Below are 26493 nucleotides of genomic sequence, written 5' to 3'. Positions count from 1 at the left end.
CAGCTGCTACTTGGATTTTGATGCATGTCTATTCGTACTGTTACAGTATCGATACTTTGAGTGGCCAAAAGCACAAAGAAAGACTTACATTACAGCAATTATTTATTACACAACAAATGTTAAATAACTCTCATTGTATGTATGATGTCACCAAATTAGTCCTAATATGATGGAAACATTTCTGTATTGGGCTTGCTCAAAATGCTCCTATGACCATTTACAATTTGAAGTACTTTCACTTAACATTCATGTACAGGGAATGTCAGCTCAAATGATAACGGAACACAATGAAAATGTTTGCATTTTTAAACTATTAAATTAAGAAAATTTTGCCTTAAGAGGTTTGCAGTCTGTGACCATGTAAAAAGTTATTTTACTGTAACATTTTTGAAAAAAACTGAAGGGAAAGTCAAATTAAATTACATTATCACCTCATATTTGAACCGTCACAAAGAGGAAAATGTCAGTGTTGGATTTCTGCCTTGGCAGAAGTGCGGGGAAGGAAGGACAAACACACCACGTCCTTTTAAAAGTTACATGCAAATATATTTAATATTCCAAGCCCTGTAGATACAACAGAAACAGCTTTTAAATACAAACCTGCGAGGTTGAAGGGAAAAAGAGAGAAAACCAACCTTGTTGAGCTCTTCTATTCTACGGATCAGGTAAGGGTTGCTGGATGAGTTCTCGAAGTACACATAATCTGGAAAAAAAACAACAGTAAAACAAGATCAGACTCATGCTGTGTTTACAGTGGAATATTCACAACAATGAATGAACATACCTCCTAAAGTAAACACTAACTATACTAAGTGTAATGAATATCGCTCTGACAATACATTTTACATCAGCCCCATATACACATTAGGTTTGTCCTCTGAAGTTCAGGTTTCCTCTGAACAGGCACCAACACACGGCTTTGGCTGTAACTGCAGAACTGAAGAGACTTTGGCAAACTGATGGAAAAAGTCCATTCTACCACACACAGCTCTAATTGGAAGCTTGTCCGTACAACACTGAGAAGCTGTTAAGAGAACCAGACCCTGCCAGCTCAGTAAATGGACTGCTGTAATATGAGCTGCAGGAAAGTTCTCTATCCAGGCCGCAGACTCACTTAATGTGATATGATCAACTGATTTGAAGCGTAAACTGGGGTTAGAGGTTAGTGTTAAAATCATCGATATGCAAGTACTAAGTGTGTCACTTGCACCACCACATAACAATTTCCCCCTCTCCTGTGACTGCCTGGTTTTCACATTGTTGAATTTCATCCACAATCTTCTATTCAAATATATTTTCCAGGATTCAGGTTTGGAATATTCACATGAAAATCAAAACAAGCAAGAACCAAGAAATTAGATACCATCAATATTCAGCGATTCCAACTCGAGTGTGTGACGGTAGCTTGTCTTTGCATCCCCCTGCCCTCTCTAAGGCCCTGTTTAGATGACAACGGTTTCTATAAAAACGATAAAGTCTGTCCTTTGCATTTTACAAAACTTCTGCGTTTATATGACAACGTTATTCAAACGATCCCCATTCACACGGAGCTACAAAATCTACTGGAAACGCTGTAGTATGCACGCCAGACCAATGGGTGGCAGTGTAAATTTGCAAAGCAACACCACGGCATGACGGCATGCGCCTGCGTCTTCCTCTACAACACGGTAATTACAAACCAAAACAAAGAAGACACAATGGCGAAAGCATGCACAGATAACTTTGTCTGGATGGACGACGAGGTGGAGTTGCTACAGTAACAGATCTACACTTCGTTTCAAATCAACGGGTGAGCAGCACAAACAGAGCTCGGCATTGTTGGTGTGACTGTCGGCATGCCTAATGACGGGAACCGTAATGCACATGTGCGAAAAGTTTCCGTTTTCAGAGGAACTGCATATTGCAAGTTTACATGACAACGGAGACGCTGCCATTTCCAAAAAAATTGCACTCTGGAACCCGTTTTCAAAATGTTGCGTTTTCAGGCACCCAAAACACTGCTGTCATGTAAACGATCGGCCAAAACACAACTAAAGTTTAACGTTTTCAGTTGAAATCGTTGTCGTGTAAACGGGGGCCTATATTCCAAGGTTTTTATGGGTCAGAGAACACAACGCAGGCAGAACTCTTCATGTTTGTTTTTTTACAGTAGCAGTAGTTGTGTTTAACAGTTTGAATCGTGGAGTTGATACTTGATCATTTGATCTAATCAGAGCTGATCAGAACAATGGATAGGAGAAGCAGCTGCTGCAGTGGTGGATGAAAGCAAACTTTTAGACCTAGCTCAATGAACAGTTTCACTTTTACTACGCCTGGCATTCTGTCGCTCAGTCTGTCCGCTCTGCATTCTGATAGTGTGGTGCAATGAATAACCAAACAGAACATATATTCCAACAGTACTCCTAATGAACGGTCCAGCTCCAAAAATTGAAAATTAATATGCTGTGACAGATGTTGATATCCTGGCAGGCTGACACACATAAGTGAATATGTGGGAAAGCCTGGTATTACTGGAATACTATTTTGAAAATAGGCGGGACATGTGATTCTTAGCCCATGTCATCTATAGCTACCAAGCAGCTACTAGGGCTGTAAATGCTTTCTGTATTTGTACTGAACAGTGACAGTATGGGTGTTACGGTCTGGTGCATGCAGCTGCATGCCGAATACATGGTATGTAGATTGATGCACATAATGCGCAACCAAAGCACACAAGTGCAAGTCCACCCTGAAACTTTTAGCTGTAAGTCGTTAGCAACAAATACTGAGGTTAGCACAACAAGGTCACTGCCGTCCATGTCAGTCGCATCAAGCACCAGAGCTAAAAGACCAGCCTACAGGTTCCCAGGGCAGCTACAACAGCACTAGAGAGAAATGTGTATAAGATGAGGACAATGTGTAGCCTTTGGTCCACGGTTGCAGGGTCTGTGAATGGAAACACATCCAACATGCTAAGGCTCATTAGACAGCATCACCCAGATGTGCTGATCACCAGGATGACAAATGTTGGAGTGCTTTCAATGTTCACATGTAGTGGAGATGGAACTAACTGTAGTACTCCTTCCAATGCTCAAGGTTTATTTTTTATTGTGTGTTTTAGTATTTTCAGTGTCATAGCATAAGAGTTGCTTTTCAGTTTCAGAGCCTGTTGTGACCTGTTGCCTTTTGGTAAAGTGTTTGTATAATATAATACACAGAAGTGTTTGAAATACTTAAGTTCACCAAAGTTGCCAGTGGACAAATTATTACCTCCGTCCCCAGCAAGAGGATCGTGTCTGTCTTTGACACTTGCATTACTGTCTTTTTAAAGTAAATAAAAAGAATGTATCTTTATGCATTTGTGTTTTTTTCTGCTGAATCACCCTGCTAGCTACAGTATGTAACCTGATTGGAAAGGAAGCCATAGTCTGTTAAGTGGCTGGAGTGGCAGTCTGTAACAACTTAAGACCAAACATCTAGCCAGCAGGTCACAGAGGCTACGTTTATGTCTCCAAAATCATCACTTATCAATCATCTTTCCCTGGGGACTAAGGATATCCAAAACAAATTGCATGGCAATCTGTCAGTTGACTCACTTTATGGAAAGCTGCAAGACCAAGCATGATGACAATATAACATCTGGTAAAATGTTGTTGCATTTGGTCACAACTTGTGGCATGGTTGATGACTGACACATTCAAAAAGTAGAGTAACTAAACTGCCCCTTAAAGTGAATAGGAGTCATCAGTAGACAATACCCCACGTGAACCCACATTTTGTCAGTCAAATGATTGCATTGTCTTTTTGTACATGGAGCAATGCAGAAGCGACAGCATAGCAGGCTGTAAGCTCTACAAACAAGTCTCGTCTCAAAATGACTTAACCACAAAACTGAGGCGGACGGCGCAAGGCCAGGCAGCGTGGTTGTGTCTGTCGGCTGCTCTGACGCTCTCAGCTCTGGTGCTGAATGTCAGTGAAGTCGGCTACATTACTTTTGAACCAAGAGCTGGTAAAACCTCCTCTACTGCCGTTCAGTGTGACTGAGTGTCGGGCTGACAGCCCTGTCAGCAGCCCAGCAGGAGAGACGTGTGGTTTATAACTGAACCATTATCATGACACATAGTTTTACTTTCTCTGACTGTGTGGAAATTAAGAAAGGCATTTAAACGCGAGTTTTATAGGTAAAAAGTGAGACTAACACAGGTTGATATAGGAGTGGGGTGACTGCTCTGCGGGTGCCATGAACTGACACTGGGCAGAAGAGGGAATAATCTATTTTATATTTGTTTGTGTATTTATGAAAGGACATCGGTCGAAATGTTGAGTGTTTAGAAGAACTAAAATATCAATAGATAAGAAGAAGCATAAACCAATGGACCTCAAGGACATGAGCTGGATTTAGGGCTGGGCGATACAGCTTAAAAATAATATTACAATATTTGTAGGCTATATACTGCGATAGATACACAATATATATTGCAATATTTTGAAATCTCCTCTAAAGTACTGTAGACTAATAAAATACAAAATTATTCAAATGAACAACATCTACAATAAAGATACATAAGTACTGTTTTATGAAGTTAAATAGAGTACTGTTGATGAATACAACAGTGTCACAATAAAGTTAAAGTACTGTTATAATAAAGTTAAATAATGTACTGCTTCATATTGCTCTGCTCTAAATTTAGCTGTTAGTGTGCAGTTCTTCAGTTTTTTTGGATGCCTGCATGGTCCAACTATAACGTTCACTGTCAACCCAACATTAAACAATAAAGTAATTTCCCTTACTATTTAGTAGGATTTCTTAATCAAGAGGGGATGCAAGAAACATGTTTTAACTTCATGTAATAGAATTAATTTTATTTTCATAATATATTTTTACTGTGTTAACATCCTATTTTGAAAAGCAGATGTAGACATATGAGTTTCAGTGTATTTACAGGTGGTTTGGCCACAGAGGTGCAATCGCTGGCTGGCTTGATACAGAAATATAAGATACTGCCTCTCAACCACAGAGAGGCATAGCGGGATTTGACCAAGCCTGGCTGACTGAGAAGAGTCTGCGGTCAACGTTAGCTGCCACTGGCATCACCGTGGTCAAACCAACCGAGAAGACGCTGATGAGCTGGCCAAATGCATTTACTGCTACGACATAACTTTTTACACCTGGTTTGTGTGGAGGAGCTGAGGCCCACACCCGGTGAAACACAGACAGCAGAGGAAAGAAGCAGCATGCCCGCAATGACACCAAAACACCTGTGTTTTAAAGCTGATTCCATTTTCATTGTCAAAGTCCGTGATTCCGTCCATGTTTTCCACACTGTGGAAAGGACTTTATACTGGGGGTGGCAGCCTGCCCTGCCTGATTGATGGGGACTTACTGATTTCATTTATTCACTTTTATATGATAAATACAGATATTCAGAAATAAACATGGTATTTAAGGTTAAAATAATGTCCTGTAATCATGTTTAAGTGATGTTGATCTAGAGGAATACCCTGACTTCTTCTTCTTCTTCTGTCAAATAACACAAAGCCAGCATACATTACACTTTCAGTCCAACAATGAAGGGGCTGAAACATCTGCTGCTTTCTTTGATAAAATGATAAAAAGCACCTGTACTCCAGAAAAATAGAAATTTCAGGGTCCCTCAGCAATGCTAGCAACTGCCTGCTGTTAAAAATGAGATATTAATCAGTCACTGTTGTCTGCCTCTAACATCATAAGGCTAACAGAAGCACACAGTGGAAATTTTAACAGCTTTGTCTGTACATTAGTGTATTCATAAATTGAATTTGTCGATAATGGTTTCTGTTTATACATTCTTTATTTAAAAAGGCAGTAATGTATTCCAAAGGTTTTTATTCAGTCCAACAGACAAGGTGGGTAAACATTTCCCTATGCAAATGTTCCCTGGAAATGTTAAATGATGTTTGCTGACAGTGAAGGCACAGCCGTGGAAGACAGCACTTGTTCTTCCTTTTTGGAATTCAACCAGGCCTGGCAGAGCTTCAGCCATTTTAGAAAAACCCCACACTCTAGATTAGAGATTTTACGAACGTTATCTCCATCCATACCACAATTTTCAACTTTAAAAAAATCCCAGGCACACAAAATAGTTTGGGCTTTTTTCAAATTAGCAACCTGCACACAGTGCGAGGACAGAAAAAGTCACATGGTGTGTTCAATGCTGGAGAGAATGTCCTAATTTTTTATTTTTTGTTATTTTTTTATATACTTTATTAATCCCCATGAGGGGAAATTCAATTTTTTCATTCCGTTGTCTTTAACACACAGGTCCAAAATACACACACGCACAAACAGGACCTATAAATGCACAAAAGTGGAGAGATGTCAGGGTGAGGTGGCTGCCCATGGACAGGCGCCCTGAGCGATTGGGAGGTTCGGCGCCTTGCCCAAGGGCATCTCGGCAGTGCCCAGGAGGTGAACTGGCATCTCTCCAGCCACCGGGGACTTGAACAGGCGACCCTCCGGTTCCCAAGCCAAGTTCCTATGGACTGCAGCAGCGGTAACAGCCACAGGCTGAGGACTAAGACTGTAACAATGCATCAGTCAGGATGGACATATCAATTCAATGGTCAACAATCCAATATCATCAATGCAAAATGAATACATTGACATATATCATCATCACTTTTCAGAGACAACTTTATTTTGAAATTCCCATGACACATCTGTATCACTACTCCCACCCAATCACACATCATCCCTATTAAACATTCCAAGAGTGCTAGAGGCCTAGCACCACGCAGGTAATGGTACACATCCAAGACAAAGACAATGAGGATATGTACTGTTATTGTCTCATATGGATCACAGGCCCCTGGACTAGTGTTGTCACAGTATTGTAATTTCCAGTTTCAATACAAGACTTTGAAAAATATTGATATCTGATACTTGCAACACCAAGGAGAAAGGCCATAAAATTTTAAATCTGTATTAAAGGATAATTATAACAAGGCTTTAACATGACAATGATGACTTTTCTTTTCATGGTCAGTGGCAAAGAACGGCAGAATGGCTATAGTGAACATTGACAATGAGAAAGAGCACAGCTGTGCTGCAGCGCTATATCAATACTACAGAAAATCAAACCGCCTAGTCTTGGTCTGGTTTTAAAGTTCTTGGATTACATATTCCTAGGGATGCATGATATTTGAATTTTTGCCGATATTAGATATGCTGATATATAACAACTCATATGACCGATGACCTATATAATATACCCATATATTATGGAAAATTGTGCAACTTTCTTCCCTTAATCCTCTGACTGAATATTCCTCTCTATCTGTATGCTTGTACCCCGGGTTATCTTTATTTTTAAATACATTTACATTTATGTAGGCCTATTTACGTAATGCCCTGATTTAAGACCATGTAGGCTATTTGTGTTTGCATTGTGTACTACTGTTATTTCATTGTCTGATTTATATTCATTTCAATTTTATTTATAAAGCCCAATATCACAAAATTACAGTTTGCCTCAGAGGGCTTTGCAGCATGTGACATCCTTCTGTCCTTGGACTCTCACAGCATGCACATGCATTTATAAGGAACGTTTTGAAAAGTCCCAAGATAAATAATATTCTACAGCCTTTTGTTTTCTATGTGTGTTTTTTTACTTTGTAGATGTAAAAACTTGCTTTTGACACCCTGACAAAGACCTGCAGTAGTTGCTTTTTGAATGATTTAGCCACCACAATAAAAGATTTTTAATACTTCCTTCCTTGTTTTCTATATTTTTGGAGTGCCTGGATTGCCTTCCTGTGTATCCTGTTTTTTCCTGTTCTCCATAAGCCACCGACACAAGTTTTTTAACTACATTTGATTATACAGAGCAACCAGTTGTCTCTCTATTTTTCTGAAGCAAATATAACAGTTTGTCGTATCAGCAGAAATCAGCATGTTAGCTGATTCCAATATTTGATTTTACAGCCAATATTGGACAATACTGATGACATGCCAATATTATCATGCATCCCTAAATATTTCCCAATTCATAATAATCTTGTTAGTTGTATACTGTATCTTGTTTGGGTCAGTGTTTGTTTGTAGCTTGTCAATCTGCTTTTTTCAGCTTTACTGAAATAAAATATTAGTAACAGCCTTAGTGCCTCCCTCACAGAGATCAGCCTCAGTTTAGTGTATACTGAGTTCTGTTTATTCACCAACATTCTGTATGTAGATATGTAGGCTGGCCTCAACCTCCTCCATTGAATCCGGAGCTCTTCGCAGCCCATTCTGCTAACCACAAGCAATCCTTCCCACACACAGCACTGACCCAGCTTACACTTCAACTGGCAGTTATTACCAGAGAAATGAATGTGGCAGAGAGGGGAACAGATCAAGTGAAATGTGGTCTGAGCATTATGTATGCAGAAATCACAGGAAACTCTCATAGTATGCCCATAATGCCACATAACATCCAACAGCCTAGTTGGATGAAATCCAGCAGCCCAAATTTTTTTCCCTGTAGTAATGGTTCAGGTTGTGGTGTTATGGTGTGAACAAGGTGAAGGCGGTCATGTAAGCTCTCGTGTCTGGGAGATTTCTTCAAGTCCCATCAAAAGGTCAGGAGACCAGAAGGCTAGCCAAAAGCAGCATGACGGTCAGATGAGCAAGCAGTCTGCAGTGGAATCAACATTCACTCCACACACGCAGCAAATATCCTGCCATCAAAGCACCAAACACTGGTCTCACTTCAGTCAAAAATGAAAGTGATCATATTCAGAATAAAGCTGGTGTGTCAGTAAAATGACCTCCCTATGCTTCCATTTACAATGGGGAGATAAAGAGACGCTGTGAACCAGGGGGACAGAGGGAAAAGGCAGAGAAAAAATCTGGAGGCTAACAGGTGTAGTAACAAGGTAAATCCTGTTTATGTGAAACGCTACAGATATCAACTCCAACACTATCAAACACTGGCTGAAACCTGCTGTGACAGTGGTGAAGTCAACCTGCTGGGCTGAAGAGATGATGTAGCAAAGAGCCTGTGCCACTTCAACTCAAGTCCAACTGGTCAAACTAACAGGAGGACACATTAAAGATCCCACCTGCTACTAACATCCCACTTGTGACTGGATATAAGCGGTGGGGGGTCAATTCAATTAATTATTGCTCACTCTCTGTTGTTTTGTTTGTTTTTTTTGCCTCTAAGTCCTTGTGTATTAGTCTGTGTCGCAGCTCTACGTTTGGGTTTTTTGGCAGGTCAGTGAACACAGCACAGGCAAAACTCTTCATGGGTTCTTTCTTTCCTCAGCAGCAGTTTGTGAAGTTTTGAGTCACTGGGTGGGCAGCTGATCAACAGATGAGAGGAGCAGCTGTTTGTGAGTGAAAGAAAACTTTTAGACCCAGCACTCTGACTGTTTTAAGCACTGTGCCTGGCGTTCTGGTGCTCTCTCAAGAAAGCAGAAAAGGGCGGACGATCCGAGGACACAGACTTCAGCTGCTTGAAAAGCACTGGATCAGCAAACTTTCTGTTACTGCATGTACACAGATTAGACCCAGCCCTCCATTAACCCCAGCACTGGGGTTTACACCAGCTGAATTCGACTTGCTACAGCGGCTACAGGAAGATCTATCTCTGGAGCTTCTGCCCACTTTCCTAAATATTCTCCACACAGTGTGGAGAGTCGTAGGGGTCGTTGTGTGGCTAGCTAACTAATTTGTCTCATTTGTGATCATATAACCAGGGAGCATACGGCTGAGCGGACAAATGTGCTAAGCACAGCTCTGCAATAGAATTTTTTATTTTTTTTTAAAGATATTTTTGGGGCATTTTTAGCCTTTATTCGATAGGACAGACAAGCGTGAAAGGGGGAGAGAGATAGGGAGTGACATACAGCAAGGGGCCACAAGCTGGAGTCGAGCCCGGGTCGCTGCAGCAACAGCCTTGTACATGGGGCACCTGCTCTACCACTAAGCAACCGACGGCCCGATTTTACCTATTTTCTAAACAAATAAGAAGTAGAATATCAATAAGTGGTGGTCATTGTTGATGATGTCACAAATAAATCACTGTATGGGAAACACTGCAAGCTTGATGAGCAGGGCCAGCTAAATGAAGCAGTCTATGCTTACATCAAAAAGTTTTTTAATCATCCTATTGTGCATATATGTTTTAGTAAGTAAAGTTTATTTAATATAGGGTATAATAAAGTAATTCACTAAAATAAAATTGTTAAAAATAAGACCATAAAAAGAGTTATTGCTTCTTTTACCACTTTTTATGCAGTGCATGGGAGTGCTGAAAAAAAGTCAGAGAGACTGACATAATGTGTTTTGTTTTTGGAAAACAGTCTCATGTTCTGTCTCCAGAAGTGTACGATTTAACTTTTTCCCCGCAGTCCAGTGTTAAAAAAGTATACAAGAATAGCAATAAAGCACACTACCAAATCACAATACTTAAAAAAAATGCAATACATATTGAATTGACACCCGAGTAAAGTGGTTGTATCGAATTGGGAGAAAAGCCTATAGTCCAAGCCCTACTGGATACTCTATCTGGAACAAAACAAACAAACAAACAAACAAACAAACAAACACTCATGTATGCAAAGAGTGGATTGAAATCAGAAAGCACTCCAATCAGCTATGTTATTCCTAGAGATGATCTGGGTTTCACATCTCAGCCAGGTTTAAATAACATCTGCCCAACAAGCTCAAATGTCATAGAACTCCACCTCCTCCTGCTGACTCAAGCTGTCTGTCAAAAACCTGTACGAGTCCTCTGCAAAGCCAAAATGAGTAGAGCCCATGCAGCAGTATCCCTTCTTGGCTTTTTTTTGCTTTATATACTGTTTTGTGTTGTTTCTGCCTATCCATGTTTTAGGTTGGAAGTTATCCAGCGCTACAGGGCCCAGACTGGTCACAATGCCCATATACTGTACAAATCAACTCCCTTCAAACAGCTTCATGTCTGTAACAGGGTGGAGCTGCATTTGTAATTGTAATCTTATTTTGTGCACATTAGTCAGTGATTTATGCTGAACAGTTAGCTAAACTGGTTCTTAATTTAAAAGAGGTCATTGTACTTTGTAAATGATTTGTAATTACTGGATTACTTATTATTTTTTGTAAAATGTGTTCAGATTTAATGATGTTGAATATGGGCTCACGATAGCAGCTGTTAACAGTTGCTGACAGCTTTAACTGAGAGATTTCAGCCTTTAAAATATTGATCAAACCAACCATTCATTCATCTTACAGCCACCACAGACACAGTGCTTCCTTGTAGTGTTTGATGCAGCTCTGCACAGCAGTGTGGCTTCACGTCAAGCTCCATCTGGTCCTCCCACAAGCGGGGACAGAGAGCCTCAGGAGGGTATCAGTGGGTTTCTGATGCATCATCACAAGCAGAGATGGAGAAGGAAGGATTCAGACAGGGAGAGGATTTCTTGCTCTACTTAGCACACTGATGAGGAGCCCGACCAGAAAAGCATCACCTCCTCGTTCAGAGTGAAGGAACACAACAGCACCACATTACATAACACTGGCTGAAGCACCAAAAGGGGATCTGCACTCTCATGTGCCTGACGTGACTGATTCTAGCTCTAGTGATGGTGGACGTAGGGAGTTACTTTTTTATATTCCAGCCCTCCATCTCTTCTTCTTGCCCAGTGGGATAAATTAAAGAATGATCCTGTTCCACCAGCACTGGGGCCAGCTCAGTGTATCAATAAGCGAGGGGGCTGATGGATCAATGATCCACAGAATAAAAACACACCGGACTTCAGAGGGTTCACAACATCTAACCCTTCTGAAAGGGAAAAAAAAGGAACAACACACACACACACACACACACACACACACACACACACACACACACACATCTCAGCAAAACCTAACATTTGGCACAATCATGTCAGGGATCAGCTGGTTTTATGTTAATGTATGTAAGTATGTGTGGGTAGAAAAAAACATCTAAAAAAAGAAAGTGTCTGCTGAGGAGCTGCTGAGGCAGCCGTGAGTGTTTGTTGTGGACGTATGCGGCTGGAGTGGCGCAGTATGCCGGGTGCTTGAGGGTGAATGGAGAGGAGGAAGCCCTTTGACTAATCTCTGGGGAAGATAGTGATCTTACATGCAGGCTGAACACTGTGTGCTTCTAGAGGACTGGTAATATAGGCTCATACAGTACTGCCTGCACCAGTCAGCTGCAACAACAGAAGTCCTTATTGAACACAAAATCCATGGACACTTGTTTCATAAATATGAACTCATTCTGACAGACGAAGGTGTAACTACATTTTCACCAATGCCTACATCACAAAATACATTTGTTTCTATATAGTTTCCATGAAAACTTAACCTTGTTACTGTGTGGGCTCCCTAAAAATTAGTTTATACATCATTTATCACATGCTTATTGATAACTGCAATATGTAATGGGCTAGACTTCACATTACACCCTAACCTTTTATTTCCCACATCACACTGCATTCCTGCCATGGAAATTCAGCTGCACACTCATGATCCAGCAAACTGGCAAAAAACACAACATGGTCTGAGACACCAAGCAGCTTGACACAAGAATGAATCTGATGCCAAGTTCACTCAGAATGCCTGTTGACTGTACGCAACATGTCTGTCACACATCGCAAGTCCTAAAAGAAAAGCTCTGAGCAACAAGCCTCTGTATGTATCAATCTTCAAAGGTCTTTACACACATTATTTTAACATGTGCACTGGATGGCAATTTCACATAAATCAAACCAAAATATACCCCGATGGATGGGAATCACCAGAGGTCATGATATGATATTATTACAATACATAAGTCACGATACAATATTACTGTGATTTTAAATGTGTCATGATATGCTGAGTATATTGATAAACTATATTGCAATTTCTTACCTTTGTATTAACTATAAAGCATGTCCCTAAATGAAAACTTTGGCATCATCTGTTTTATCTAATAAGATATAGTGTCAGTCTGTTTATCTCACTTTATTGATTTTAATTGCAGCAAAACATATCTTATGGACTGGAAAATTGATTACAGCATTCTAGTAAGCTACCAAAAGCTTAATTTGTATTTGTGTTATTACAATGCGATATTACCAAAACAATATTGCTATACTATGCTGAATCAATCCCCCACCCCTAAAAACCATCCTTAGTTAGATCAAAGGACCAAACATTAGAGATGTCAGTGTAAACACTAATTCAGCAAAACTTACAAAAGACTGAAAACTACACATCTTCACTAAGAAACAGCTCTTGAAACAGCCTTTTTAAAAAACACTACAGGACACTGAAATGATCCAATAAACTTAATCTAATTCAATTATTTCAAGGAGTATTTTGTTTTATGCAGATAGAGCCATACATTATACATACATTACACTTTGAATAATGACTTGAGGGAAACAAACATTGAGTAATTGTGTGAATAATTAACACCTGATATTTCACAAAAGCCTAATATCAGCCCATCCTACTAGTCTGCCACTAACACCGACAAGAGGTGCTCTTGCTATCTGCTATGGATGTGTTCCAGACTCATTACAGCATCATAGTAACCAGTGTACAAACTGAAACACGATGCAACCTTATGACAAACAAGTTGTAGCATTAGCACAGAATTATACAGCATGATCTACAAAGTACTGTTTAATCAGCATGACCTAAATAGCCCACAGACTGTTGTGTGACCTTACACAGCAATAAGCCTGTCACACTGTCTCACTGGCCGCCACAAATCAGACTCAAAGAAGGTACACCAAGTCCTAAGATCGTTATTGCTGATGAGACAATAGACGTTAGTCACAAGCACTGAAAAGACGAGGAGACTGATCAACATCCACAGTAAAGTACAGGTACACTTGTTCCTATGGAAGGATCGATTAAACTGGGAATAAAACAGCGGAGGCAGTGTTGCTGGCTGCTAGCCGTGTCTACCGGCGTTTCGTTTCTCTCCACTATAATGGTGACGGTGTTAGCAAACGAGTGAGGTGTAAATCTTTATAAGGCGACTTGCAACATTTCACGGGATGATATGAAAGTTAATGTTACTTATACTGTATACCCTAACTTATTTTTTACTTCTGCTAACATTACAATTTCCATGCAGTAACGTTAGCACAGTAGCAAAGTAGCGGTACATAATAAAATGAGAAGTATCGCAATTGTTAGATGATAACAAGTTATGTTAGCTAACTTTGTTACGTGTTTCACTTGCCGGTGTTTCGTTGTAACTACTGATAAACTTTAAAAGACGATGTAGTTGCTCTAAATAAACGAACCACTTAACGCTACCTGATAGTACATCAAGGAGGAATCGCACCGCCTAACACATAATCTCATACAGTACGTAGTGCTAAGCTAACAAAACTTAGCACTCAAAGTTAGCTAGCACGGCTAACGCTATCCCTTGCATATGAAGTGATATGGCGGAGGCGATAATGAAATTAACCGACCCTACCGACAATGCTAGCCGACCAGCTTTAGCTTGCTACCCCAGACGTCTCTCGCATTCATCGGATGCTGACCTCTCAACAGCTAACTTAGCACTTTATGCTAACTAGCATTGTGTTCACTTCCAGGACGGTACCATATGTACAAACTCCACGTCCAAAAATGTGACAAATAACGACTGCTTCGCTTACTTGTCACTACAAATACAATTGTGCAAACTCTAGTATCCACCAGGATGCATTTATTTTACATTAAATATCAACTTTCGGAGCCGGTTCATGCTGCTTGGCAGCCGCTCGCCGCGGGGTAACATATTTTGGTGGACACTAATCGGGATATCTCGCCAATCTGTTTTAAAAGTTGATATATTCTTAAAATGAACACGTCTTAGTGTTTTATATTCATGCCGAATGTCAGAGGAGCGTCCCCAGATTATTACAACAGAGTAGGTAACTCTGATAGTGTTGGAGTTATTTCCATTTGCCCATTAGCTAAGTCACATTACATTGTTGGAGGGTTTAATAGATTTGACGTTCTTCCATGCAAGAGTGGACGCACGTACAGGCGCTAGGAGCTAGCATTAGTTAGCGGCTAACCGAACAGACAGCTAGCGGCTAGCTAGCCACCTTGCTGTCGAAACGAACAATCACGTTGTGGGGGGGTGTCTTAAAAATGTAAAACATTCCTTACCTCCCACTCGGTACATGTTGGCCGCCATTCTCTCGTAACCTTTATCAAAAGCAGTCCCAGGGTATTCCCCGCTTGGGTGGAAAAAGGTCGATGGGGATCTATTTTATTCCTTCATTTATCGTAGACACCCCCGACGTGAAACAAAGCCGGCTCCGGACACAACAAGCCGAGATGTGGCGGGTAAAAAGTTGAAAGTTTCCGTTAGTAATGTTCCGGAGGTTATCCCCAAAATATTCAAGTCTTTGTTGTCGGTCCCTCCGACGACCTTCCTCTCCTCTTCCTCACTCACTCACTCATTCACACACAGCTAGCCTGTCTCTTACTCCACTCTTCCTCCCATCCTCCGCTCCCAGCTTCATCCTCCTCTTCTTCACCTCCGCTCAGTTCAGCACACACACTCGCACACAGAAAACACACACTCACTGGCCCCCTTCGCTCGTGCGCACATCGTCATCTTCGGATATTGTCGTCAATCTCCGGTATCTCACAATTAACTTTAATAAACAACCTGTTTATTATATGAAATATAAACTCCCACACATGGCTACAGGTATAAAACTTAATATTATTTTTCTTAAGTGCCCAAAGAGTGATTCTCAAGTGCTCTTCAGAGACCATGAGGTTATTTAGAGAACTGGTAAAAGGTTTACATACAAACAGAGTCACATATTGCACACATGAACAGAAAGTGAAGAAAGTAAAGTTGTTGCTAGACCTAGGAAGCAGGAAGTTGGGAATGCACGCACGCACACGCACACGCAGACACACCCACACCCACACACCCACGCACACACTCACGCACGCACACACACACACACACACACACACACACACACACACACACACACACACACACACAGAGTTTAAGTTGTTCAGAATAAAATCCTCAAAGCACCAAGGAAATAGCTGCGAACTGCATGATCATAAAATACAAGTGTTTTATCACCAGTTTCACGAGGACTGAGCTGCATGTGGAGCAAGCCAGCAGGATGCACAGTATATGTCTATGAGCTTCAAGTGTCTCAGCCACGGAGTGAATTTGTAACTCAGATTGTCTAATTGGAGACATTTTAGATAGATTAGACATTTTATGTATGGAAGCCTGTTAGTGCCGGGGATAATAATATTCACGGCAAGTCGAAACTATGAGTTTTTGAGTTGACATTATGAGAAAGTAAGTCAATATGAGAAGAATGTGACTTTTTAATTTAAAAGAATGACACAATAAGGCAAGTTAGGGTCGTATTTACAGTAACTTAAAGTTAGTCAGTCAGTCAAAAAGAGTGAAAGTAAAAAAACTTAATCCATCTCATAAATTTAATTTGACAGTTTCAGTATTATAACTTTGTATCTCATACTGTTTACTTAAAAAGTCAAGTACTTTCAACAATAGACATACGATTACACCAATTAATTATTTAGGCAATAGACAGAAATTTAATTGACAACTATTTTAATATTTAAATAATTGTTTAGTATTTTTTTAATTGGGGTTAGTATGGTGGGATACTGTGTAGCCTCAGCCTTCATCTCATTGGTCTGTAGAAAATCAATGCTGTATTGTATATTTACACTGAACTGTTTGTGTCGGGTGGAATTTTTTGTTTTGTTTTGTTTTTTGATCTTTATTTATTTGTTTGTGTAATTACTTACAGACTATAATATGTTTCACTTTGGATTTCAATAAGTCTGAAGTGCTCTCTCTTTAAAAAAACTAAAAAAAAAGTTTGACTTACGTTTCTATTATTGGTACTTAATATCACACAAATTAAATCAATTTCAATTACTCTCATAAATTTGACTCAAAGTCACAATTCTATCTTAGTATACAATCAATTTGCCTTAACATGATTATTTTCATTATTCTTAAATTTTCACCCATTTTTTTTTTTCGTGGCGTCAATGGGTTTCCATACCTAACATCTAACAAGAGCATTATACAAAAGTCTGAAGAATATAACATTTAATATTAACCAAATGTTATTTCTTTTTCTTTCCTAAACACATATTTTACAGTCACTCCTCACATGTAGGAAAGCAACTAAGGACATTTAAGCTAGTCAATTATTACACTTAAATGCAACACTTGAGGTCTGGATTTTCATTTTGAGTGTGACACTACATTTCAGAGGGGATGTTGCCTTTTTTATTGAAAAACATTGTACATAACAGTTGATTAGTTGGTAAAGTACAGTGCATTTATATTAAACTATGAGCAAAGTCAGGCCCACCTCACCCAGCTACACCATCAGAATGATGCTTTCATGTTAATGCATCCGTTTATCCAGTTGTATAGTGCATATTCTGCATTCTGAGTACTCTCATTTTTGATACTTTACACATATTTAATTATGCCTCTGTACCAGTGGTAGCCGTGGCTAGAGGCATTATGTTTTTGGGTTGTCCGTTTGTCGGTCAGTCCTATTCTCAGTCTCAAGAACACCTTGAGGAAATCTCTTCAAATTTGGCACGAATGTCCACTTGAACTCAACAATAAACTGATTAGTTTTTGGTGGTCAAAGGTCAAGGTCACTGCAACCTCCTCTGTCTCATTAAATGCGTTCAAGAATGCCTTGGTGGACTTTTTTCGAATTTGGCACAAATGTCCACTTCAGCTTGAGAATGAAGTGACTAGAATTTGGTGGTCAAAGGTCACTGTGACTTCGCCTTTGTCTCATTTTGTGAACACAAAATCTCAAGAAAGTCTAAAGGGAATTTCCTCAATTTTGGCACAAACGTTCACCTGGACTGAAGAATGAACTGATTAGAATGTGGTTATCAAAGGTCAAAGGTCACTGTGACCTCAAAAACATGTTTTGCCATGACTCAAGAATTCATACACTAATTATGACAAATTACACAAATGTCAAAAAGAATATAATGATGAAGTGATGACATTTTATAACCCAAATGTCAACTTCAGTGTGACATCATAATGTTCTGTAAAAACACTTTTCTGGCCATTCTTCAGCTTCATAACTCAGGAACAGAAAGGGAGACATTTGGTCAGATAATGAATTGATGACTCTTATCTTGAAACTGTGCTGATTGTATAGATCTTCTGTACTGCCCGAAGGGAAGATGTGCGTGAAGCATCCATGTTTTCACAGACATGGATGTAAACTGTGACTGCAACTTGATGCGTTTGTGGAGGCATGTAACCGCAAGGCGGTAGTTCTAATGTACAGCACTTTGAAGTTTACAATTTAATTCCTGATTTTTACATTTAAGGTTTTGACACTGTAGTATTGCTACTTAACTTCAGTTTCATATTTTGGATTGTATTTATTATTTATTGTTTGTTTGCAGTATTGTTTATAGTGTAGATTGTTTTATATAGTTTACTTGTTTGTTTGTTGTTATTCTTCCTTGCACCATCAGAGGCAGCTGTTTTAATTTCGTCATACACATGTTGTATGATGACAATAAAGGTCTTTCTATTCTATTAGGTTTGAGACTACTGACTTAATTACCTGTTATCTTCTGTGAAAAGATGTTGTTTTGTTTTGTTTTTTAGCAAAGTTTGCAGTAGGCTTCATTAACTGAACTGAACTGGAAGACCAGGATCCTTCTGTGCTTGTGGGGCTCAGAGTTTGGGAACATGCATTTACTCAACACGCAACATGGCACACAATCCCTGGAGCAGCACTGCCCACTAGTGACACTTCACACACAATACACTTTCCAGTCTTCAGTTATTTATTGGGAGCTTGACAGATACAATATCACAGTATTCCCAATGTTCTCTTAAATATATAAAAACTGTACTAAAGTAATCATTTCAAGTGTACTGATCTACTGTTAGAGAAATTAATTAGTCAGAAATGCTGAGAATTGATTTCACTGGAACAGGTTTGTCACAGTCTGATGCAAGCATAAAAACAGCTTCAATATTAGCTGAGATGTCAACTAAACACTGCTTAAAATATTAAAAACATGTAGAAACATTATGCAAACGTCTTTATAGGCCCAGTGGCATATGCCACAATGCAGCACTTTGGTAAGTTTGATAAACGAGATGGACAAAAACACAGGAATGTTCACTGAAACCAAAGTCTTTGTCACTATAGAAGTCGAGTCATGTTCTGTACCAGCAAACACAGATAACCACTTCTAATGATCCTCACCACATATTCAACAGAATGACAAAAATTCTGTGTTAAGGGAAGAATCACGCTGTCCAGTTTCACAAGGATTTACATGATTGTGAAGATGTATAAGTGTAAATGTAATGTGGATCTCCTCCTGGAGAGGATTCCTCTACATGTTCTGTATGAAACTGAGGCTGCAGTGGCACCACAGAGGCCAGCTGAGCCCATTAACTGTGGCTGCTGTCCACTGACTAACACGCCTCTCTGGCTGTGTGTAAACACTCCCCCCTCTGTCACTGTTAATAACGCATGTCCTTCCTAGCTGGTGGCAGGTTCAGGAGAGCTGGTGGAGGTGGACGAGGCTGAGGCAGAGGCCAGTCTCTCCCTGCTGTCGCCCACACCACCTCTGATCACCCTCCACTGAAGAATGCAGGTGTCCTTCCCGCCCATGGAGAGGAGGTGGGAGTCACTGTGGGTGAAGCAGACGTTGGTGACGTGGCTGCCATGGCCCTCATATTTGTGGCTCGGTGCCTGGAGAGGAAAGAAAGAAAGAGGACACTCTTTATAAAAGCCCGAGGAGGCGTTTTCGAACTGGCGGAACTTTTTAATCTTTCTAAGAATCCTCCCCCCCTTTTACTTTGTCCACACCACAAGGCCTAGGAACAGTTGTAGTTCTCATGGTTGTTAAAACAAATGCGAAGTGAGCTTTTCACATGGTGAGATTACATACAAAGTCAGTGCAAAGATGCAAATATACATGAATTTGCACCAGGTGTCATGAGTGACACATAATAATATATCAGTCACTGGTGACACTTTTCTGCAGATCAAGTAATTTTATGTTTTACACTTTAAAAACATATTGCTGATTAGGGATGCACCAAAATGAAAATTTGTGGCCGAAGCCGAATAAAATTAAACGCTTGGCTGAATACCGAATACCGAGTACCGAGTACCAAGTACCGAGTATTGAATACCGTTGTATTTTTTTTTCATTAGTTTTGCAGATGAACCCCCTCCAGATTAGTGTTGTCATGGTACCAAAATTGGGACCCACGGTACGATACCAGTGAAAATATCATGGTTCTGAGTAGTATCACGATACCACAGCGAAAATGAGGCAGATGTGCCTTTTGTCATTTATAAAAAGATGAATCACTTTTCTATAATACATCAATGATATTTCAGTGGAATAAATTACTTACTGACTTATTCATACATCAAAAACAGCATCAATAAGTGATTAACATAGGGGGGGATCTAAATAAAATAAATAAATAAAATAAAAATCAACCAGCCACCCTCCTCCCCTGACAAGTCCCTTCATAAGTAAAGAACAGTCCCTAAAGTGCGGTGAGGTTTGTGGACCGTTACCTGCCACAAAGAGAGAAATGTGAACGGCTTGTTTCTCCTCTGACACGTCACATACCTGTGTGCTGCCACGGCTCGGCTGTTCAGGTCCTTTTGGGCAGTCATGACGCCAACAAGAGGACATTATTGGAGCCGGACTTCTCCGTCGCCGATAAGCCTTATCTTGCGCCACGAAGCACTATGGGTGCTGTATTTGACAGGAATACATTCCTGTCTGTGTCTGTGACCCCCGTTCAACCCACAACCGGCGGGATTCGCCTTTCGTTTCTGCTGCTGGTTGAAATCTGTACTCACACAACATGCTGAATGATTTCTTTTGCTCGCACAAAACTATTTTCAGTCGCAAATGCGAGTGCGGTGACGGATGGAGTAAAATATCGCCACACTGCCGACATTTTACTCCATCCATCACTGCACGCTGTTTGATTGTAATATCAAAATACGCCACTATTATTCGGCCTTGCTTTTCACTTATTCCTCTGAATACCGAATGTGTGTTTTTTTGCAATATTTGGCCGAATATATTCGGTTACTGAATATTCGGTGCATCCCTATTGGTGATAATACTTGTGTACTTTTACCTAAAGGTCCAGTGTGTAGGGGAGGGATATATTGGCAGAGATTTTCTTTTGTGTATAATCACCTGAAAATAAGAATTGTTATGTTTTTGTTACCTTAGAATGCCATTTAAATCTTCATAGGCAGAGGGTCTTCCATGTTGTTTGCCTTGTTTTCTACCATATTCCAGAACGTACAAACCAAACACTGGCTCTAGATAGGGCCATTCCTATTATTGCATTCTCCACCACAGTTAGCAGCTCCTCTGCGATGAAAAGCTGCGACCAAACGCTGATTTTTAACAGTGAAACTGCTTTCTGCAGTGTTTTTACCAGTTTAAATCACTGGATCTGTTTGCTTTGAAGAGGAAGAGACCTCTGTGGAGAATTCGGCTCCCAGTGAAAACTACCTGAACGCCTGGATCTTAAGTTACTAGAGAGAATAGGTGAGCATACATTAGCAGGTGATGGGCTGGCGGCTAGCCTGCAATGAGCTGAAAAGCCTCGGGGAAACACTGATTTGTAACTTGAAACTGCTTTATTCAGTGTTTATACTAGTTTAAATCACCTGGTCTGTTTGTTTTGGAGAGGAAGAGACCTCTGTAGATAATTCAAAACAAAGAACAGGATAGGAATTCTGACCAAGAGAATTTTCAGCTGGTTGCAATGTGTAATCTTTACCACTAGATGCCACTAAATCCCCCCAAATCTTAAACTGCTCCTTTTAGTAGGCTGAATTTAGGATTTTTACAGCTACTTTGCATTATCATATGTAGTCCCTTGAGTCCCCGGAGAGTGACTTATTTTTCCTTGTGTGTACAAATTAAAAATATCATTTAATGGGACCTTAGGTGCTTTGTATTATTATTATACTGGTATTTTTAAGTAAACTTAAGTAAAAGATTTGAATCCTTCTTCTGCCACCACCTGGATTACTTAAGATACTGAGGGAAAAGTCTGAATTTAATCACAAGACAGGCTCTGAAATGATTAGGATCTACTGAGATACTGATCAGAAATACTGCTCTCAGGGAAAAAGTTTCATTGATTTTAGCAGTGTATGTATATGGTGTGTCTAAATCATGAGTCTGAGGCAGGCAAACGGCTGTGCAGAGGCTGTCACTGCTCTCAGTTTCCAGACAGTGTGTTAACAATTAGCTCTCAAAATTTAGTTATTATTAGCTAATTGAAATTAAACCAATTATATAACACAAAGCACCTGTGCAGTACTACATCATTCTCCTGCACCTAGCAATCACTCAGCACTCATAAATTACTGGAGGTGTCAGCAGCTGCCATTAAAGGAGTCAGGAGAGGTATCAGAGAGTCATTGCTGCTAACACATAGTCCAAACAGGTTTTTCCTCTTTATTTTAAGGAAGCAGTTAAAGAAAAATATGTTCTAAAGGAAAGAGGAAGTTATTTCCAGTTATTGAACTCATAAAGTGAGTGATATGCAGTGTATACGAGCGGTACCTTAGGTTTAGGACAGGGGTACTGGAAGAGGTGGACTTTGCAGAAGTCGTCAGCCACAGCAACCATCCTCTCACTGTGAGAGCGACACAGGGCGTTTATGTCTGTGCCATCTGAGCCCTCCAACCAAACGCCTGAAACAGCAACACAGTCATCAATCTGGCACCATGTAGTTTAGAGGATGCAACACATGAAAGGAGGAATATGCTCTGTGTCTCACCCATGACATGGAAGCCCAGCACGCAGGTGTAGGAGGCCCACTCTCTGTCTTTGCTCTCAAAGCGATTCCTCAGCAGTTTACAGCCTGCTGCTATGTCCCCTGTCAGAAGACACCCATGTTCAGAGTCAGATCAGTAGAGTGTCACACTGTCTAAGGATTTATGTATGGTACTTATTCACTTACAGTAAAGGATCTCATAGTCGCCTGAATTAGACATAATGTACTTTCCATCTTTGGACCAGTCCAGGTGAGTTATGAAGCTGGAGTGACCCTGATTAGACAGATAAGCAGAGACACATGATGCTGTATAACCCAACTATGAAATGGTCTGCTCTGATGCTACTGTTGCTGAAACTGTGTTTTTTATACTGTTACAAAATTTTTCTTTTTTTTTTGTTCTTGTTATTAATTTTCTTTTCCTGACAAGCTGTGTGGGTAGACGGGAGGGTGAGAGGTGGTGAGGGTTTGTTGTTGGAATGTTCCCCATGTGTACCACATGTTCTTATTGGACTGTTAAATGCCATCTTTTGTGTCTGGTTGTCTGTTCTAAGATGAAAAACGGAAATAAAGCATCCAAAAAATGTTATTTATTAAGACGTCTCTCGTTTTCTCTTTCTGACTCTGCCAAACATCTGCATCCATGCGTGTCATGTGCAGCTAATGGATGTACAATGCCCAGCGGAAAGAAATTGCATTAGGCTTGAGTCTTGGGTCAGGTTCAGTTCTTAAATTTGGCAGAAAAACTGGGCTCAGCTGGGTCAGATTTTAGAAATGTGTGCAGGCCAGAGTGAGTCTTAGATATAAATCTTTAAAAACACTTCACAAATACATAGTTTTACCTTTTTAAAAAGGCTCATTATTTTCCTAAAACAGATGGTCACTGTTGTGTTTAAACAAACGTTACACAAACAGCAGTAAAGAGTGCATTTATTGGGGACTATTTTTAGTGGTGAATGAATCCACATTTGGTGCTCTAGTATCATGACTATTTTTTGCAACAGTATGATGTATGTGGGATTGAATCCAAATAAACTACAATGTGTGTTCATGGTGATGAAGGGACATTGATGTGACTATAGGAAAAATATAGAATATTACCAAATTTCATTACTTTGTTCAAGACGAACTGAGTAGTTAGCATTAAGTTTTTTATTTTTGGCTTAGGGGAGGGGCATAGCCTGAAATTGTGAAAACAGGAATTATCCTTGGATTTTTAAATTTGTCTTTGGACACATTATGTGCAAGAAAGGCTTCCATCAGAAAAAAACAAAACAGAAAAAACAAATTTCCAGTTAAAATAGCGATATTTTATTGAAATCACTTTATTCTACGTCTCATTTAAGATTTGGCCAAAACTGAACTGTTTGCATGAATTAACCAGCATGGATGCCAAGAATGAAAAACCAAGGCTTTTTTTTTTCTCCAAACCCCAGGATTTCATCTTAAACTTTTAACATTTAACTTCCAAACATCAAAGGGAAAGTCTGAAAAATCTAATAACTAATTTATGGTGGAGGCAGGGTCATGCATTTCCCACCAGTCTCTCAGGAAGGCTCAAGAAAAATATTTGTAGCTGTGAGAAAGGTAAAAAAAAACAAAAACAAAGTCACACCCCAGCCACCCCCCTCCTCTGATAAATAAAAACAGAACACTCCCTTGTAAGATACTCATGCTTCATCTGTTAGCTAGCCTTGGCCGCTCTGCACTGTGCTACAGGGGTTTTGCAAAGCTGTCCCGCTGAGATGGTGTTACCATCAGTAATCACCGATTGAGTAATACAGGTAGCTAACATTAGCTCCCACCCAACCAAGATTGTGTGCAGTGCAGCGTAGACATGGCAGTGGAGCCTGGAGGGTGAGCAATAGACACCATGTTTCTGCACGTTAACAGGGCTAGCCAGCTGTCTGTCAGCAAAGGCAAAACATTTATATCAAAAAACATTACAATTTCACCACCTCTAAATGGATAGTGCTTTGTAATGTGGTGCTAAAGCTCACTGAGTCACTGAAGCGCCAGACCAAAAGAAAACGCCTCTGGTATTTCACGTCATTTTGTGTGTTTTTTTCCTCAAAAATTAACCAGCTGGTTGCCGGTTAATCGAAAGCAAAATTAACCAAGACCAACATCCCTAGCCACCATGGCCGAACATGCACAGAACAATAACACTTGGATGAAGTCAGACTGGATCAGGAGACAATCCCAGGAACAAGAGGAAACATTTAGACATGAATTTGATATTTAACTCACATTACATTTCCCGAAGCGGGTGTAACGCCGGCCACTCTCGGTCACATTGTAGATGTAGATGAAGTTGTCATGAGATCCAACAGCTAAGAAGCTGCCATCTGAGAACACAGGAGGCCATTCATGCTGTTAGTGGGGATTTCCACAATATCTTTCTCTTAGGGTCTATGCTTTTTTTTTCATTCAGAGCATAAAGTACATTGAAATTGAATTTAGGCTGATGTTTTGGCTTTGTCACACACTGGCCTGTTCTTAAATGTCAGATTATGTATATGGTTCGGTCCGTGTGCTCCATCTCTGCTATTGTGGAAATAACCTCCTGACCACAAACACTGTTTTTAAATTATAATTATTTCTTTTCTTTATTTTATTTCTGCAGTCATTGTGAGAGTAGATAGACAATAGAGCGCCGGCACTAAAGTCTGACCTGGTGAGTATCTCATGACAGACAGCTGCTCGTTCCCATCAGTGGACTCAGACACCACCTCTCTGGTCAGCAGGTCGAGGACCATCCACCTGTGAGTGTTACAGAGGGGTAGGAGAGGTTTACCAGGTATCATCAGTGGTGACAACTGACTGAACAGCAGGCAGCTCTTTAGTCTTTTCAGTCACATCTATGTTATGGCACAGAATATATATACTTCATCCTCTAAACATGTAATCTACCTTTATTGCAATACATGGATCGTTTAACAGTTTGTGTTTAAAAAATAGCCTACATCAGCAACATGACGCAGCACTAAATCCAACACATCATAGCAGTTTTTACAAGCAATATGACAATGTGATTAACATAAAATAATTACGTTACGTTAATGAATGGATTAATGGAACCAATAGTGTCCGACAGCCTGTGTGCAATTTTCTGCCGAGCTGCGACCGGTGTCAGCAACATGAAGGATATAAGATTTCAGTAGAGGTGGTAGGGGGATGAGCAGCCATGCTGTTTGTTTACTAGAATGTAAATCTGGCTTTTGGTGTAGCGTGAGGAGACATTGCAGAGTTAGTCTCTCAAGAAAACTACAACTGTACCAATATAGCAACATTTTGGATCTGAAGCTGACGAAAGAGGAGTCCTAACTGGCTGCAAGATCTGTTTTAGGGATGCACGAAATTGGATTTTTTGCCAATGTCTGTATGCCGATATATAAAAACGTATTTGGCCAATAACCGATATAGATATATCTACTTGTATACCCACCTAATCTTAGTGATCATCAAGTCTCTTCTGTAGTGGAATTCACATCATATTATGCATGCATACTCTTATCTTGATGGCCCACCAGTGGATGGAGACATGAAATACAATGCTTTCAAATGTATGTAATATTCATTCGTTGTGCAAAATAAGAAAAAGCATGTTGGCTGATTCAGATTCATATTTGAGGATAAAACACATGAAAGGAAGAATATTAATATTTGC

General features: G+C 40.0%; 2 protein-coding genes across 2 annotated transcripts in view; both read right to left on the bottom strand.

The window, feature by feature from the left end:
- mta2 (metastasis associated 1 family, member 2) overlaps positions 1-15552 on the bottom strand; it is a 39171-nt gene extending 23619 nt beyond the window's left edge. Inside the window, exons 1-2 of the mRNA XM_049568118.1 lie at positions 15116-15552; positions 636-703 (exon numbers count right to left, since the gene is read on the bottom strand). Coding sequence (XP_049424075.1) covers positions 636-703; positions 15116-15143 — 96 coding nt within the window. The 5' untranslated portion in view covers positions 15144-15552. The remainder of the gene's footprint in view (positions 1-635; positions 704-15115) is intronic.
- Positions 15553-18803: 3251 nt separating this feature from the next.
- The window catches only part of eml3 (EMAP like 3), a 77706-nt gene continuing 70016 nt past the window's right edge, over positions 18804-26493 (bottom strand). The window contains exons 19-24 of the mRNA XM_049567799.1: positions 25498-25586; positions 25074-25171; positions 23010-23097; positions 22827-22925; positions 22610-22740; positions 18804-19737 (exon numbers count right to left, since the gene is read on the bottom strand). Coding sequence (XP_049423756.1) covers positions 19525-19737; positions 22610-22740; positions 22827-22925; positions 23010-23097; positions 25074-25171; positions 25498-25586 — 718 coding nt within the window. The 3' untranslated portion in view covers positions 18804-19524. The remainder of the gene's footprint in view (positions 19738-22609; positions 22741-22826; positions 22926-23009; positions 23098-25073; positions 25172-25497; positions 25587-26493) is intronic.

This window comes from Epinephelus fuscoguttatus, linkage group LG23 (assembly GCF_011397635.1).
Source record: "Epinephelus fuscoguttatus linkage group LG23, E.fuscoguttatus.final_Chr_v1".
In the NCBI taxonomy this organism is placed as follows: domain Eukaryota; kingdom Metazoa; phylum Chordata; class Actinopteri; order Perciformes; family Serranidae; genus Epinephelus; species Epinephelus fuscoguttatus.
The sequence above is the reverse complement of the archived record's forward strand: the minus strand, read 5'-3'. Positions and strand labels throughout refer to the sequence as shown.